We start from the raw sequence: 12,488 nt of genomic DNA, 5'->3' as shown, positions 1-12,488 counted from the left end.
AAAGACAAAACATAGCAGGTTAATTCTTTCTTTACAAAGTAGTACAAAGCCAATGTTATCTGTGTGAGAGATAACCAAATAGTAATAATGGGACATCTGTGCTGCTCTTCAAAGCTGAAGGGGACAAATTATCCTGACTAATTCTGAATGTTCATAGGTAGGTACTAGGCTATCGGCCCTGGGGCCTATACAAGCCCAGCCAAAAAGGTACCCTGGCTTTTGCCACCCAAGAAAATTATTTTCCTGTGCCACTGTCAAGCAGAGCCACAGAGGTGATCCCTGGGGTGAATTTCCTATTTCCCATCCAATCATCAAGATTTTTCTTGAATAGTGCTAATGAGGAGCTTTGTTTGATATATATAGGTAGTTTATTCCAGAGTATGGGAAGTCTCTGGGACAGGAATCTATCCCTCCGGCATGTTCTGTTTATTGTGGTGACAAGGTTTAGGTCCCTAGAGCGTGTAGCTCGGAGAGATTTTGATTTCTTTAAGTGGAGCATGTCCAACAGCTCTGGGTTTGATATAGCTTTGTATGTTAGGCAGAGATCACCTCTGAGTAGGCGATATGCGATGGAGTAAAGCTGGAGTTTTTTGAGACGGTCTGCGTAGGGCAAATGTTTGAGGCTGGTAATCCTCTTTGTCAGGTATTTCTGCTGCCTTTCCAGTTATTCTACATGTCTTGTGAGGTACATACCAAATGGGGTGTTGTACTCTATAATGGGTCTAATAAGTGATGAGTAGAGGGGAACAATTACCTCTTTTTTTCTGGATGAGAAACCTTTTGTGATGAGGTGTGCCATGTAGAAGGATTTCCTGACTACTGTGGCGATGTGATTATCAAAGGAGACACTACTGTCCACCTGTGTCCCAAGGTCTCTTATCATACTTTCAGTGTTAAGTATACTACCGCCTAAGTTGTAGTTCATGGGTACAGAGTTTTTACCAAAGGGGATGACAATGCACTTTTTGGCATTGAGCTTGAGGCCATGGCTTTGACACCAGGCATCTGTCTCAGTAAGGCCTTTTTGTAGGATGCCAACATTGTTAGTTGTTTCAATTATAGCTCCTAGTTTGAAGTCATCTGCGAACTTTGTTAGCCAAAGACCTTCTGTGTTAGCCTGTACTTCAGAGAAGTAGATACCAAACAGGAGAGGACCCAGGACTGAACCCTGTGGTACTCCACTTGTCACTGGTCTGAAGTTGGATGCTACTTTCACAGTGTGGGTTCTGTCAGTGAGCCATTTGGCAACCCATCTTGTGACATAGGTATTTATACCTAGTTTATAATTCCAGAATGGGGGATGGTGTCGAAAGCCTTGGTGAGGTCAAGATAGGCTGTGTGAACTATCTTTCCCTTGTCTACGGCTTTTGTGACTGCTTCAAAGTCGTCTATCAGGTTTAGGAGACATGATCTGCCTTTTACAAACCCGAACTGGGTGGGGTCCAGAGTCTGGAGATTACAAATGCCTTTGTTTATAAGTTCCATGATGATACGTTTCATGGCCTTGCAGACCAGGATCGTCAGGCTAATGGGGCGGTAGTTCCCGGGGTCCGTGGTGGCTCCCCCCTTGTGGAGTGGGATAACCGTTGCTGTGCGCCATTCAGAAGGCACTAAGCCTGAGGTGAGGCTATGATTGAACATGGTACTTAGGTGGGATGCCAGTTCGTTCTGTAGTTCATGTAGAACACAGCCTGGGATGTTGTCTGGCCCCATGGATGCTGTGTTCTTGGCTTTGGAGAGTGTGGTTTTTACCTGTGCAGCCGTGATTACAGGAACTCTGCATTCTTACGGTATAGAGATGGGCTCTTTAGGGGGTGAGAGGGGGGTAAAGTTAGCACTGAACCTATCTGCCAGGATGTTGGCAGTATCAGTTGGGTCTGTATATTTAGTGCCATTGTGCTGTAACTCAGAGCAGATCTGAGTGTTGCCACTGAGATTCTTGACATCGCTATAAAATGCTTTTGTAGCATGGATCCTTACAATGAATATTGCAAGTGCAAAGACGGCTGAAAATTCAAATGTATCCTTCTGAAAGGGTGCAGAGAAACCACAAATAAAAACGGATGACATCCCAAACAAGGAATACCCCCTACTTCGACACACACTTGGAATGCTTTTGGCAAGCCAGATCAACAACCAGATGCTTTCACAAACAACTTTTTACTGGGAACATCTGATGTTCAGAGGAATGGATTTCAGCTTGTTTAAGCAAACATGTAAGAACACAGAGGCAGACATTCACACCATGTTAAACTGATGGTCCTCTGTGATCAAGAGTAAAGAATCACTCACTTTCACAAATATCTTACCCTCCACCCCAAAATAACCACACTCTGAATGGTTACACTTCTGAAGTTTGCCTATGATCCAGTGATGTAAACAGCCACAGTATGACCAAGCTGTGTGATGAAGAGGGATAAAACCCTGACTACGACCCAGTTGACCCGAGTCTTAGCAATGGTCCGAGTGCTGGAAAACCCAGGCAGTGTAGGGCACTGTACTGGCCAAGTCATTCTGGACAGATAAAGAAGCAACTTCCAGGCAGCAGACCACCACACCATCAAAAATGTCCAGGCCCAGTATGAGAGCTTGGTAACTCCTAGCTGGAGACATTTTCCCCTCATCAAGTTGGGGGAAGAAGCATGCACATGCATGGGAAGGCAGTAGGATATCCCACAACGCTGTGGGTGCTCATGGCACTAGGTGGGGAGAGGGAGAGAATGAAAGCAATGTCTCATTAGAAATAAAGCTGCTGCAGGGAATGCCAGTGACACTGCAAACTACCTCTGAGGCTACCTGGATGATGGCTGCTCTGATTGTTTCTTGCCCTCCAATGGGGACTACTTAGTGGTAAGCAAGTGAACAGGCATAAGACAGATAGGGGAGGCATGATGGTTGGCAAGTTGTTGTTGTTGCGTCTTTCGGCTTTTCCTGGTTAGGGGTCGCCACAGCGGAACTCTGGTCCTCTAATAATTGGCAGTTGATTTTTACGTGCTGAGTTGCCGGCCCTAATGCACAACCTTCAACGAAGGTACGCCCATTCACGCACGTCTCCACAGTAGACGCTCTAGCTGAGAATTGTGGAGACAAAAATATAGAAAACAAAAATAACAGCCACAATAATGTAGGCTAGCTTGTTTTTGCACACTGTACTGCCTCTCCCTTAACAAACTATCCACACAACCACTCAGCTGTGATCACACAGCTAGCAGTTACTTTTACGCACAGCTTGCCTCTCCATTTCCCCAAAACAACTACATTTTTGACTGTGATCATTACCTGGCACTGAGCCAAGAGGAGAATCCTTCTATTCGTCACTCCTCTATCTCCATGGATCACCATTAAAGAAAAGACCACAAAACATGCATTGCTGTGCTGTAACATTGTACACAGTTTTAAAATGATGTGCAGACAGTATTTTGGCTACAGAACCTAAAAGAGAAAATCATCCTTGATGAGAGGACTGCCCACTTCCTAATACAGTCCATCAGTAAATGAGGAGGCACTACCGATAAACAGACAGCATCCAAGCAACTGATGCTGGGACTTTATTTACACAGAAAATGGCCATGGATCGGCTAGCAATGGCCTCCTACTAAGTGAAAGTGAAGGACATAAGATGGTATGCCAATGAGTACTAGAGAACATATTGCTTCCATGTTCACTTCTGGAGTTAATTTATGGATGGATATTAAATTATTGAAACACTAAGTGTTCAAAGGGGGGAACTTTACAGCTCACCACCCATTAAAAGGATCAAGACAGGTCAGCCCTCAAAGGGGTCAAGACTTGGTAAATTATGACCACATCAAACACTCAGTGCTTTTTGTGATGAATCTAAAAGGCAGGGCAATCTAAGAAATCTTAACCACAAGCAGCCTCAACTAGTACATACAAGTGCAAATGCTGGTCTGATAGTTGTGTTTGGCCACTTGGCTGATACCAGATAGAGCTAGACTATAACCTGTTTACTCTCCGGCTTCATTATGTGAGGAAGCTTCTGCTTCTACTGCAGCTGGAAGGGTTGAAGAGGAGACCGAATGAGACTTCAGAGTTGGATGGTTCACTTTAAATGGGTATAATAAGGGTTGAACTGCACGCACCTTAAAAGAAAGGCAGCCAAAGCTAGCCCATTCAGCAATCTTCAGCACAGTGTCAGCACAGTCACAACTCCCAACAGATTTCTGAACACTTCCCAGGGTTCGACTTCGCAGACAAGGGAGGAATGCTACACCAGTGCCATGTCCACTAGGTAAAAGAGGAATAGAAGGACTCAAGCCCCTGTACGGCACAGAATACTTCTCTGTCTACCTTAACTAAGGCTTTGGGCTCCTTGATGAGCAGTAAGACGGCAAAACAGACTATGTCCTGAGCTGAACCACAAAAGTATTACAATGCAAGTAGCTCTGCATGGTCAAATCTTCCACGACTATGGAATAGACTTACAAACAGCATCTACTTTAAGAGCCAAAGCAGCAGAATCTTGGTGCTTCAAGGCTGCATATATTGTACCCTTGGTTAATGGAACAATTGGGGTGTCCTTGGATGTTTCAGATGAAAGTGAAGCATATGGCCAAAGGTCATTCCAAGGTGGACTTCAAAAGCCTTAAGACTTCTCGGAAAGAGGGATCATCAAGATGAAACAGTAGGTTAGGGAGGAGCAATCATCCTCATCTGTCCTGGAGGTAATGGTCTCTTGTTCACAAGACACCTCACAAGATTCTGTTAATTCAAAGTCCACCAGACAGAAGCCTGAGTACAGTATGGCGGGCATGTGGATAAGAAGGAGACCAGAGAACACTGGTAGCTGAGTGAGAGGGAGACGGTGCTTAGGGAAATGCCTGCAAACATGGTATGGGGACACAAGAGGTCACCATCAGGCCCTGTGCACAGTTTGCGACCTTACATCCATGTAAACAGGTCCCAAACAAACATTTGTCTGAAGTACAGTGTGAATCAAGAGTGGGACAGCCTGTGCACGTTTTTTTCCATTTGGGCCATCAAACACTGCTAAGATCAAGGGAAAAGTGAGAAAAATCAGTCACTGGCACAAACTAACTCTAACATGGATGGGCGACTCAAGAAGAGCTCATCTGGATTAGGTAAGGTATCACCAATTGGGGAGGGGGGCAATGTCTACATCCCATGATGCACTCCCAAGATGGAAATAGGAGGTGTGTGAGTGAGGTCTCTTTTTGCTCAGCAAAACAGATGACTAGCAACCGCAGTCTTTGCTCGTGGAGGATAAGTACACAAAACATAAGTACACAAAACATGGGGACCAAACGGCTGTCTCGCAGTTGCTTAGGAATGTTTGTCCAAGCCTAACCTTTGAATTTTGGGTCTTTGACAGTTCTCTGATACAGAACAGAGACTGTGAATGGGACCCTCATCATAAGTTCACAGGTAAACATTAAGCTATCAGTCTACAGATTACTTCAAGCCTGGCCAATAATGAGAGGTCAGAATCAAACCTTGTACTTTGTATTTGCCAGGTAAAGGCCTTAACCATTGTGCCAACCCTCACCCCCTTAAGTCATCACCCCACATGGTACTCAAACCTACAATCCCTGGTTTAGCATAGGCCACTATGGCCTGCCTTCTTTTACCTCCATACACAGATTCTTCAAATGTTGCCACTCTCTATGCAGCAATTTAGGTCAGTGACTACTTCAGATATTTGCAGGAAGCCACATCTAATAACTGGCAGTGCTTCATATGCTCCTTTAACAACTGCTGCCACAAAGTCTTCAAGCACAGAAAGCAAGCAGTTTTCACTGATGTGATGTTCAAGATCTGCAACTCAGCGTACGGGTTTAAAAGACACTTCCAAAAGGGTAGAAAATTCAAAGAAAAAAAATTATGAAAATAAATGACACCAACCACATAAACATTTAAAATTCTGAGACAAATTAAGCCAGCCACTGACATACCCCCACATTTTCTTTTTGTATTTTTCTGCCATTTTTAGCATTACTTCTAAGTAGCCATTTCTGCCTGCAGCCCCTGCAACAAAATCAGACAAAAATTATTTCAAGACAGTTCTAATCAATTACACAAATCATTTTTAAGATATTTTAGAGAAAGTGGTTAGAATTCTTAAGTGACAGGACACATTGCATACCTGTGTCAAGAATATGAGGCAGGAAAGAGATGATACAAAGTTGATGAGCTTCACATGTACTTTTCAGGCCATCCTCACTGAGTATCTATGAATTAAAAAAAAACAAAAAAAAAAAACAGAAAACTCATCAAGGACTGGAGGAAAATTCTACTGAAACAATGCCGGAGTAAGAGTAAATGTTAGATAGCTTTCGTGTTGCACACAGTTACATGGTAACGTTTAAGTACAGTTGTATTAGGAAGTTACACAAATGCAAGTTATATACTACAGTAGCATTAGATCAAAAGGATTCATAGGTTCATACTAGGCTATCTGCCCTAGGGCATTTATAAGCCTAGCCAGAATGTGTTTGGCTTTCGCCACCCATTTTAAATTAATTTTGCTATGCCCTTTTTTGAGGTTAGTATACTGTGCCTCTGTCTAACAGTGACACAGAAGTGATACCCGGGGTAAACCTACGATCTCCCATCCACTCATCAAGATTCCTCTTGAAGAGAGTCAATTAGGGACTCTGCCTAACCTGGACTGGGATTTTATTCCAGAGTGAAGGGAGCCTCTGGGTTATGAATCTGATGAGGGATGAGTAAAGAGGCACGATGACCTCCCCTGATCTAGATGTGAATCCCTTCATGATTAGGTGGGCTATATAAAATATTTTTCTAACCACTTTGGCCACGTGGTTGTCAAATGAGAGATTGCTATCAACTTGGGTCCCCAGGTCCCTAATTACTTCTTCTGTACTTAATGGATTACCACCTATGTGGTAATTTGTGGGCACTTTGTTTTTGCCAAAGGGGATGACTATACATTTTTTGGCATTTAGCTTGAGGCCATGGCTCTGGCACCAGTTGTCTGTTTCTATGAGGCCCTTTTGGAGGATGCTTGTCAGCTGGAGAGTCGATTATGGTGCCCAGTTTGCAGTCATCTGTGAACTTGGTCAGCCACAGTCCTTCCGTGTTGGCCTGTACCTCCGAGAAATATATACCGAACAAGAGAGGTCCCAGGACTGAGCCTTGTGGGACGCCACCTGTAACTGGTTTGGAGTCTGACATGGCTCTAGCAATTCTAACCATATGGGTTCTGTCCTTGAGCCAGTTTGCAACCCATCTAGTGACATAGGGGTTTATATTTAAGCTGGTGAGCTTATCTATAATGCCCGAGTGGGGTACTGTATCGAAGGCTTTTGCAAGGTCTAGGTAGGTTGTGTGGACCACCTTCCCCTCGTCAATGGCCGTGGTGACCGTTTCAAAGAAATCAACCAGGTTTAAGAGGCAGGATCTGCTCTTAAAGCCGAACTGGGGAGGATCCAGTGTCTGTAGGTCCCCAATATCTTTATTTATAAGGTCCATGATGATCCTTTCCATAGCTTTGAAGACCAAGCTAGTCGGGCTTATGGGGCGATAGTTTCCAGGATCCTTTGAGGCACCACCTTTGTGGAGAGGGACCACAGTTGCTGTACGCCACTCTTTGGCTACATATCCTTTAGTAAGGCTGAGATTGAACAGTAGTTTTATGTTTGGGTTTAGCTCTTCTTGGAGTTCATGTAGGACGCAGCCCGGGACACCATCTGGTCCCATTGATGCTGTGTTTTTTGCTTTGGAGAGGGCGGCTCTTACCTGAGCATCTGAGATGTCAGGGGCAGCACTCTGCTGGGATAGATATTTGCCCTTTTGGTGGGGAGAAATTTGCGCTGAACCTGTCAGCTAGGATGTTGTCAATGTCTGTGGGTTCAGTGTATTTGTTGTCATTTTGGACTAATTCTGAGCATATCTGGGAATTCCCACCCAGGTTCCTAACATAACTAAAGAAAGCCTTGTGATTATCCTTAGTGTCCTGTGCAATTTGTCTCTCGAAGCTGGCCTTAGACGATTTTATGAGTGCCCGTAGTTTTTTGCTAATACTGATCAGAGATGCCTTCCCTTTTTGGAATTTTGCTCTATCATGTAGTAGCTTCCTCCTTTTATTGTATAGTTTGTTTATGGATGGGGTCCACCAGACAGGACGTCTGCCTTTGGAGGATTGGGTCTTGGTTTTATTTGGGATCGCATGATCCATGTATTCCTGAAGGTGTTCATAGAATGCGTTTATAAAGGATTCTGCGGTCTGGGCCGTATTTTCCACAGGCTCGGGGGCTTTGAAGGATTCCACCTCGGTTTTGAGGAGTGTGAAATTTGCTTTAGAGAAGTTTTTCACTGTGGTTTTCTGGGCAGGGGGTGGTGTCGGGATGTGAATATCCAGTGAGATTAGTTTATGGTTTAACCTTACCAGTGAGGGATACACTTCTGGTCTGGAGCATAGAGTGCCCATGTTGGTGATGATCAGGTCCAGTACGTTTTCCCCTCTTGTGGGAGTGGTAACAATTTGTTCCATAGCATTTGAGTTTATAAATTCTAGGAACCTTTGGGCTAGGGTGTTGGAGCTAGAGTAATGCTCCCAGTCTATGTTTGGGTAGTTGAAGTCGCCCAATATAATGGTGTTTGGAGAAACCTTCATATTTTCCAGTGTTCTCAGGAAGGCCGAGTGGGGTTCCTGGGTTAGGGAGGGTGGTCTGTAGCAGGCTATAAACTGGAAGGCAGTTTTACCCACTGTTAGTTGCACATGGATAGTCTCTGATGCTTCGTGCTGTGCCACCAACCTGGAGGTGTGGGTATCTTTGATGAATATTGATACTCTCCCTCCTTTTGTGGGTCGGTCCAAGTTTTGGGGCCGAAAAGCATGGTATGAGGTATAACCTGGTAGTGCTGGGGTGCTCTCGGGAGCCTTGAACCAGGTTTCTGTTACTGCACAGATATCGATGTTCTCCATGCTAAGGAGAGTTTCGAGTGCGTGCAACTTGAGGTTTAGGCTTCTGGCATTGAGTAGCATTACTTGTTTCTTATCCCTTGTGATACCTATGGAGGTGGGTTTGTCTTTTGAGCCTTGCCTAAAAAAGGCACTATGGGGGTAGCAAGAGCCTTTGCCAATATCCGAAAGCCCATGGGTGACAGGTGCAGGCCGTCCCTAGCGAAGCATCGTGGCTTGTCGAGCATGTCATCCCAGGCTGACAGGCATTGGATCCCCTTTGAATGACACCAATACTTAAGCCAATTTTCATATTGTGGCATCATTCTTGGTGAGGGTAAGATGCTACTCAAGGTCAGGGTCATACCGGCCTGGGCCATATGCTCAGAGAGCTCCTCTATGTCTCTTTTCATGTAGTCCAGGGAGGTACGTCTCAGGTCATTCACACCAGCATGGACAATGAGTCATATTTGTACTTGCCTTGGAGTGACCTGAGTGTTTGTATTATGTGGCGGATCCTAGTGCCCGACAGGCAGCTCACCGTGACCTTCTCCTTGTTCAGCCTGGTGAGCGGGACGTCAGTGTGCCTGACGATATAGTCACCTATTACAAGTGTATCAGGTGTGTTGTTTAGCCTTAAGGGCTGTGACTGTTCGGCACACTGGCTTTGTGAGCTATGTGTTGCACGTGTTTTGTTTTGGGGTAGCGGTTGCTTGGGTGTCTGCTACTTAGGCAGATTTTTATTTAGAGCCTCCAAGTATGTTTTTGTGTTTATGTGCTTGGTTTGCTGTCGTGATAGGTCTATGTGAGACTGGAATTGTACTGAGTGTGGTTTCCTTCTCCTCCTGACTGTTTACGCCAGTACGGAGTTGAGAGAGCTTAGCCTCCAGTTTGGCTATATGGATGCATCTCTCACATGTGTTGGAATTTGTTGGGAGGAGGAGAGGGTTGTCTGTGTACATGAGGCAGTTGTAACATTGCCTCAAGATTCCCAGATTCACCAGCTGGACCGGAGAGAAGATTGACAACTGACCTTTGGACATGCTAGAATAGTATTGAGAATTCCTTTATAATTGAAAAAAAAAGGGCCAATGGGGAACAAGGTACTCAAGAGGACTTTGTGATTGTAGTGCATTCAATTTTTTAGTGCTGACTTATATAATTCCTTTAGTGAGAAATTCAGTTTTTTAGTGCTGACTTATATAATTCCTTTAGTGAGCAAGTGCCTTTAGTGAGCAAGTGCCAGGTAACTTAAATGCAATGTGTTACAGGTAACAAATGCAAAAAACGACAGTAACTTTCTTTTAAGTGAAACAAGGAAATGAGTACAGTAAGCAATGCAGATATCACTAGGGATCCACAGAAGCACTGAAAAGCCGCGTTTTAGGTGGTATTAGCGTTTCAGGGAAATAACAAGCAAACAAACAACAAGCATACAAACAGAGCTAGATTCAGCAGGCCTGGATCTAGTCTATGCTACAGCAAACAAGTTGTACCAATTTCAGTAAGAAACAGTTGAAACATGCAGGCACTATAAGCCTTTAACCAGAAATTCCCAGCTCAGAAGGGCAGAGTCCAGCCTTTCCTCCCACAAGAGTGCAGACCACGAACCTTCTTAATGTAAAATAACTGGCCTGAAGCCCAAGTGCTTAAACCAGAACTAATACACTTTTAGAATAACAGACACTGAGCCTTCAAATCAGCAGTTCCCAACTTAGAAGGATGTAAGCTACCTGTCCTGCCACCACAGTGCAGGCCACAAAACTTCCTAATGTAAAACAACTGGTCTGAAGCCCAAGTGCTTAATCCAAAAGACTTAGAATGATAGCTACACTTTAATCAAGTTACTACCAAGCAGTAATAAATACAATTGAATACTTTGAAGAATGCCTGGATTACTGCTCAAGTTATACAAACAAAGCTAGATTCAGCAGGCCTGGATCTAGTCTACGCTACAGCAAACAAGGTGTACCAATTTCAGTAGGAAGCAGTTCAAATATGCAGGCACTATAAGCCTTTAACCAGAAATTCCCAGCTCAGAAGGGCAGAGTCCAGCCTTTCCTCCCACAAGAGTGCAGACCACGAACCCTTTTAATGTAAAATAACTGGCCTGAAGCCCAAGTGCTTAAACCAGAATTAATACACTTTTAGAATAACTGACACTGAGCCCTCAATCAGCAGTTCCCAACCTAGAAGGATGTAAGCTACCTGTTCTGCCACTACAGTGCAGACCACAAACCTTCTTAATGTAAAACTGATCTGAAGCCAAAGTGCTTAAACTAAAAGGCTTAGAATGAGTTACACCAAGAAGTAATAAATACAACTGAGTATTTTGCTTTTGCGTCATCTTAAAAGTAAAGTAGGAAGAAACACAAATACAGTAAAAGCAGAAATTTTTTTTTTTGCAGTCTATTCACTTGAATGACTGGACAGGTATGCTGCAGGCATCAGATGCTCAGCACCTTTATGAGTCTCCCTCCCAGGATTAAAAACTCGTCCTCCTCTAGCTCCCATAATACATCACACCTGCTCCCATCTCCACAGTCTGTCCTCATTAAACAATACACCTAAAAATATTTAAACCAAATCTTCTCACCCTCAGGAGCATTCCTCTACATTATCCCAAATGGGAACGTTTCACTAGATAGTGGTGACGAGGGCAGCTAAGCTTAAGTGAATTAATGTGCATCATGAAAAGCTAATGTTAATGCAAGTAAATAAATTATCCCAGTTCATTAACTTTAACAGCAGGATGGAGACCCCAGCTTCTTCTCTTAGGAAGCATCATGACAAAATACCATTAGCCATGAAGGTCAAAAGATTGACCTAGACCATGAGAACACAACCATCTTACAGTGTTATGAAGGTTTGCAAAGAAGCCCATGTAACAGCCTCATAACGGACATCAATAGAATAATTCCGGGAGAAAGCTGAGAATGTAGCTATTGTCCTAGCAGAATAAGCTGCTTGCTTCACTGAGCAAGTTTTGATTATATTTACAGTAGCAGTCTGAAAATTAACTGAATATAACTATACACTTTTAACCAACCCTGAACATAGCAAAGATTTGAAAGAAACTCCTTTTCAATATTTCTTTTTCTTAACCAGGTAAAACTATTGGATGCAAGAGTCCCTTTTTCAGCAGTAACCCAAGCAGCACTGTCTGGTTAAATGATTTGCTCAGTCATACAGCAGACAAACAGAAGTGGAAATAACCACATCATGTACCCATGACTACAGAAAGCAAGTTCATCCACTCACTTCTGTAAAATTTCCTGGTACAGAATCTGGGCCACCTTTGGGTGTAAAAGTAGGGTCTCTGGTCATTAATGAAACTATAAAAAACATGGTGTTAGTTTGAGTAAGTTAACATTCCAGGTCAGAATTGCAGGACAGACAGAATAAGGACTAAATTTTATTTAGAAAGAATTAACAGCATAGAAAGAGCACTACAGATGCAATGTTTGCTCTGAGCTGTTGATGGAGAAGTACAGAGAAGGTCAGAAGGAGTTGCATTGTGTCTTTGTGGACTTAAAGAAAGCATATGACAGGGTGCCTAGAGAGGAGTTGTGGTATTGTATGA

General features: G+C 43.7%; 1 protein-coding gene across 1 annotated transcript in view; it reads right to left on the bottom strand.

The window, feature by feature from the left end:
• PDIA6 (protein disulfide isomerase family A member 6) overlaps positions 1-12,488 on the bottom strand; it is a 512,967-nt gene that overhangs the window by 263,810 nt on the left and 236,669 nt on the right. Inside the window, exons 9-10 of the mRNA XM_044080139.1 lie at positions 6,125-6,209; positions 5,934-6,006 (exon numbers count right to left, since the gene is read on the bottom strand). Coding sequence (XP_043936074.1) covers positions 5,934-6,006; positions 6,125-6,209 — 158 coding nt within the window. The remainder of the gene's footprint in view (positions 1-5,933; positions 6,007-6,124; positions 6,210-12,488) is intronic.

The sequence above is a fragment of the Protopterus annectens genome, chromosome 1.part1 (genome assembly GCF_019279795.1).
Source record: "Protopterus annectens isolate FY-2018-M chromosome 1.part1, PAN1.0, whole genome shotgun sequence".
Lineage (NCBI taxonomy): Eukaryota > Metazoa > Chordata > Ceratodontiformes > Protopteridae > Protopterus > Protopterus annectens.
This window is presented reverse-complemented; position numbering and strand designations above follow the sequence as displayed.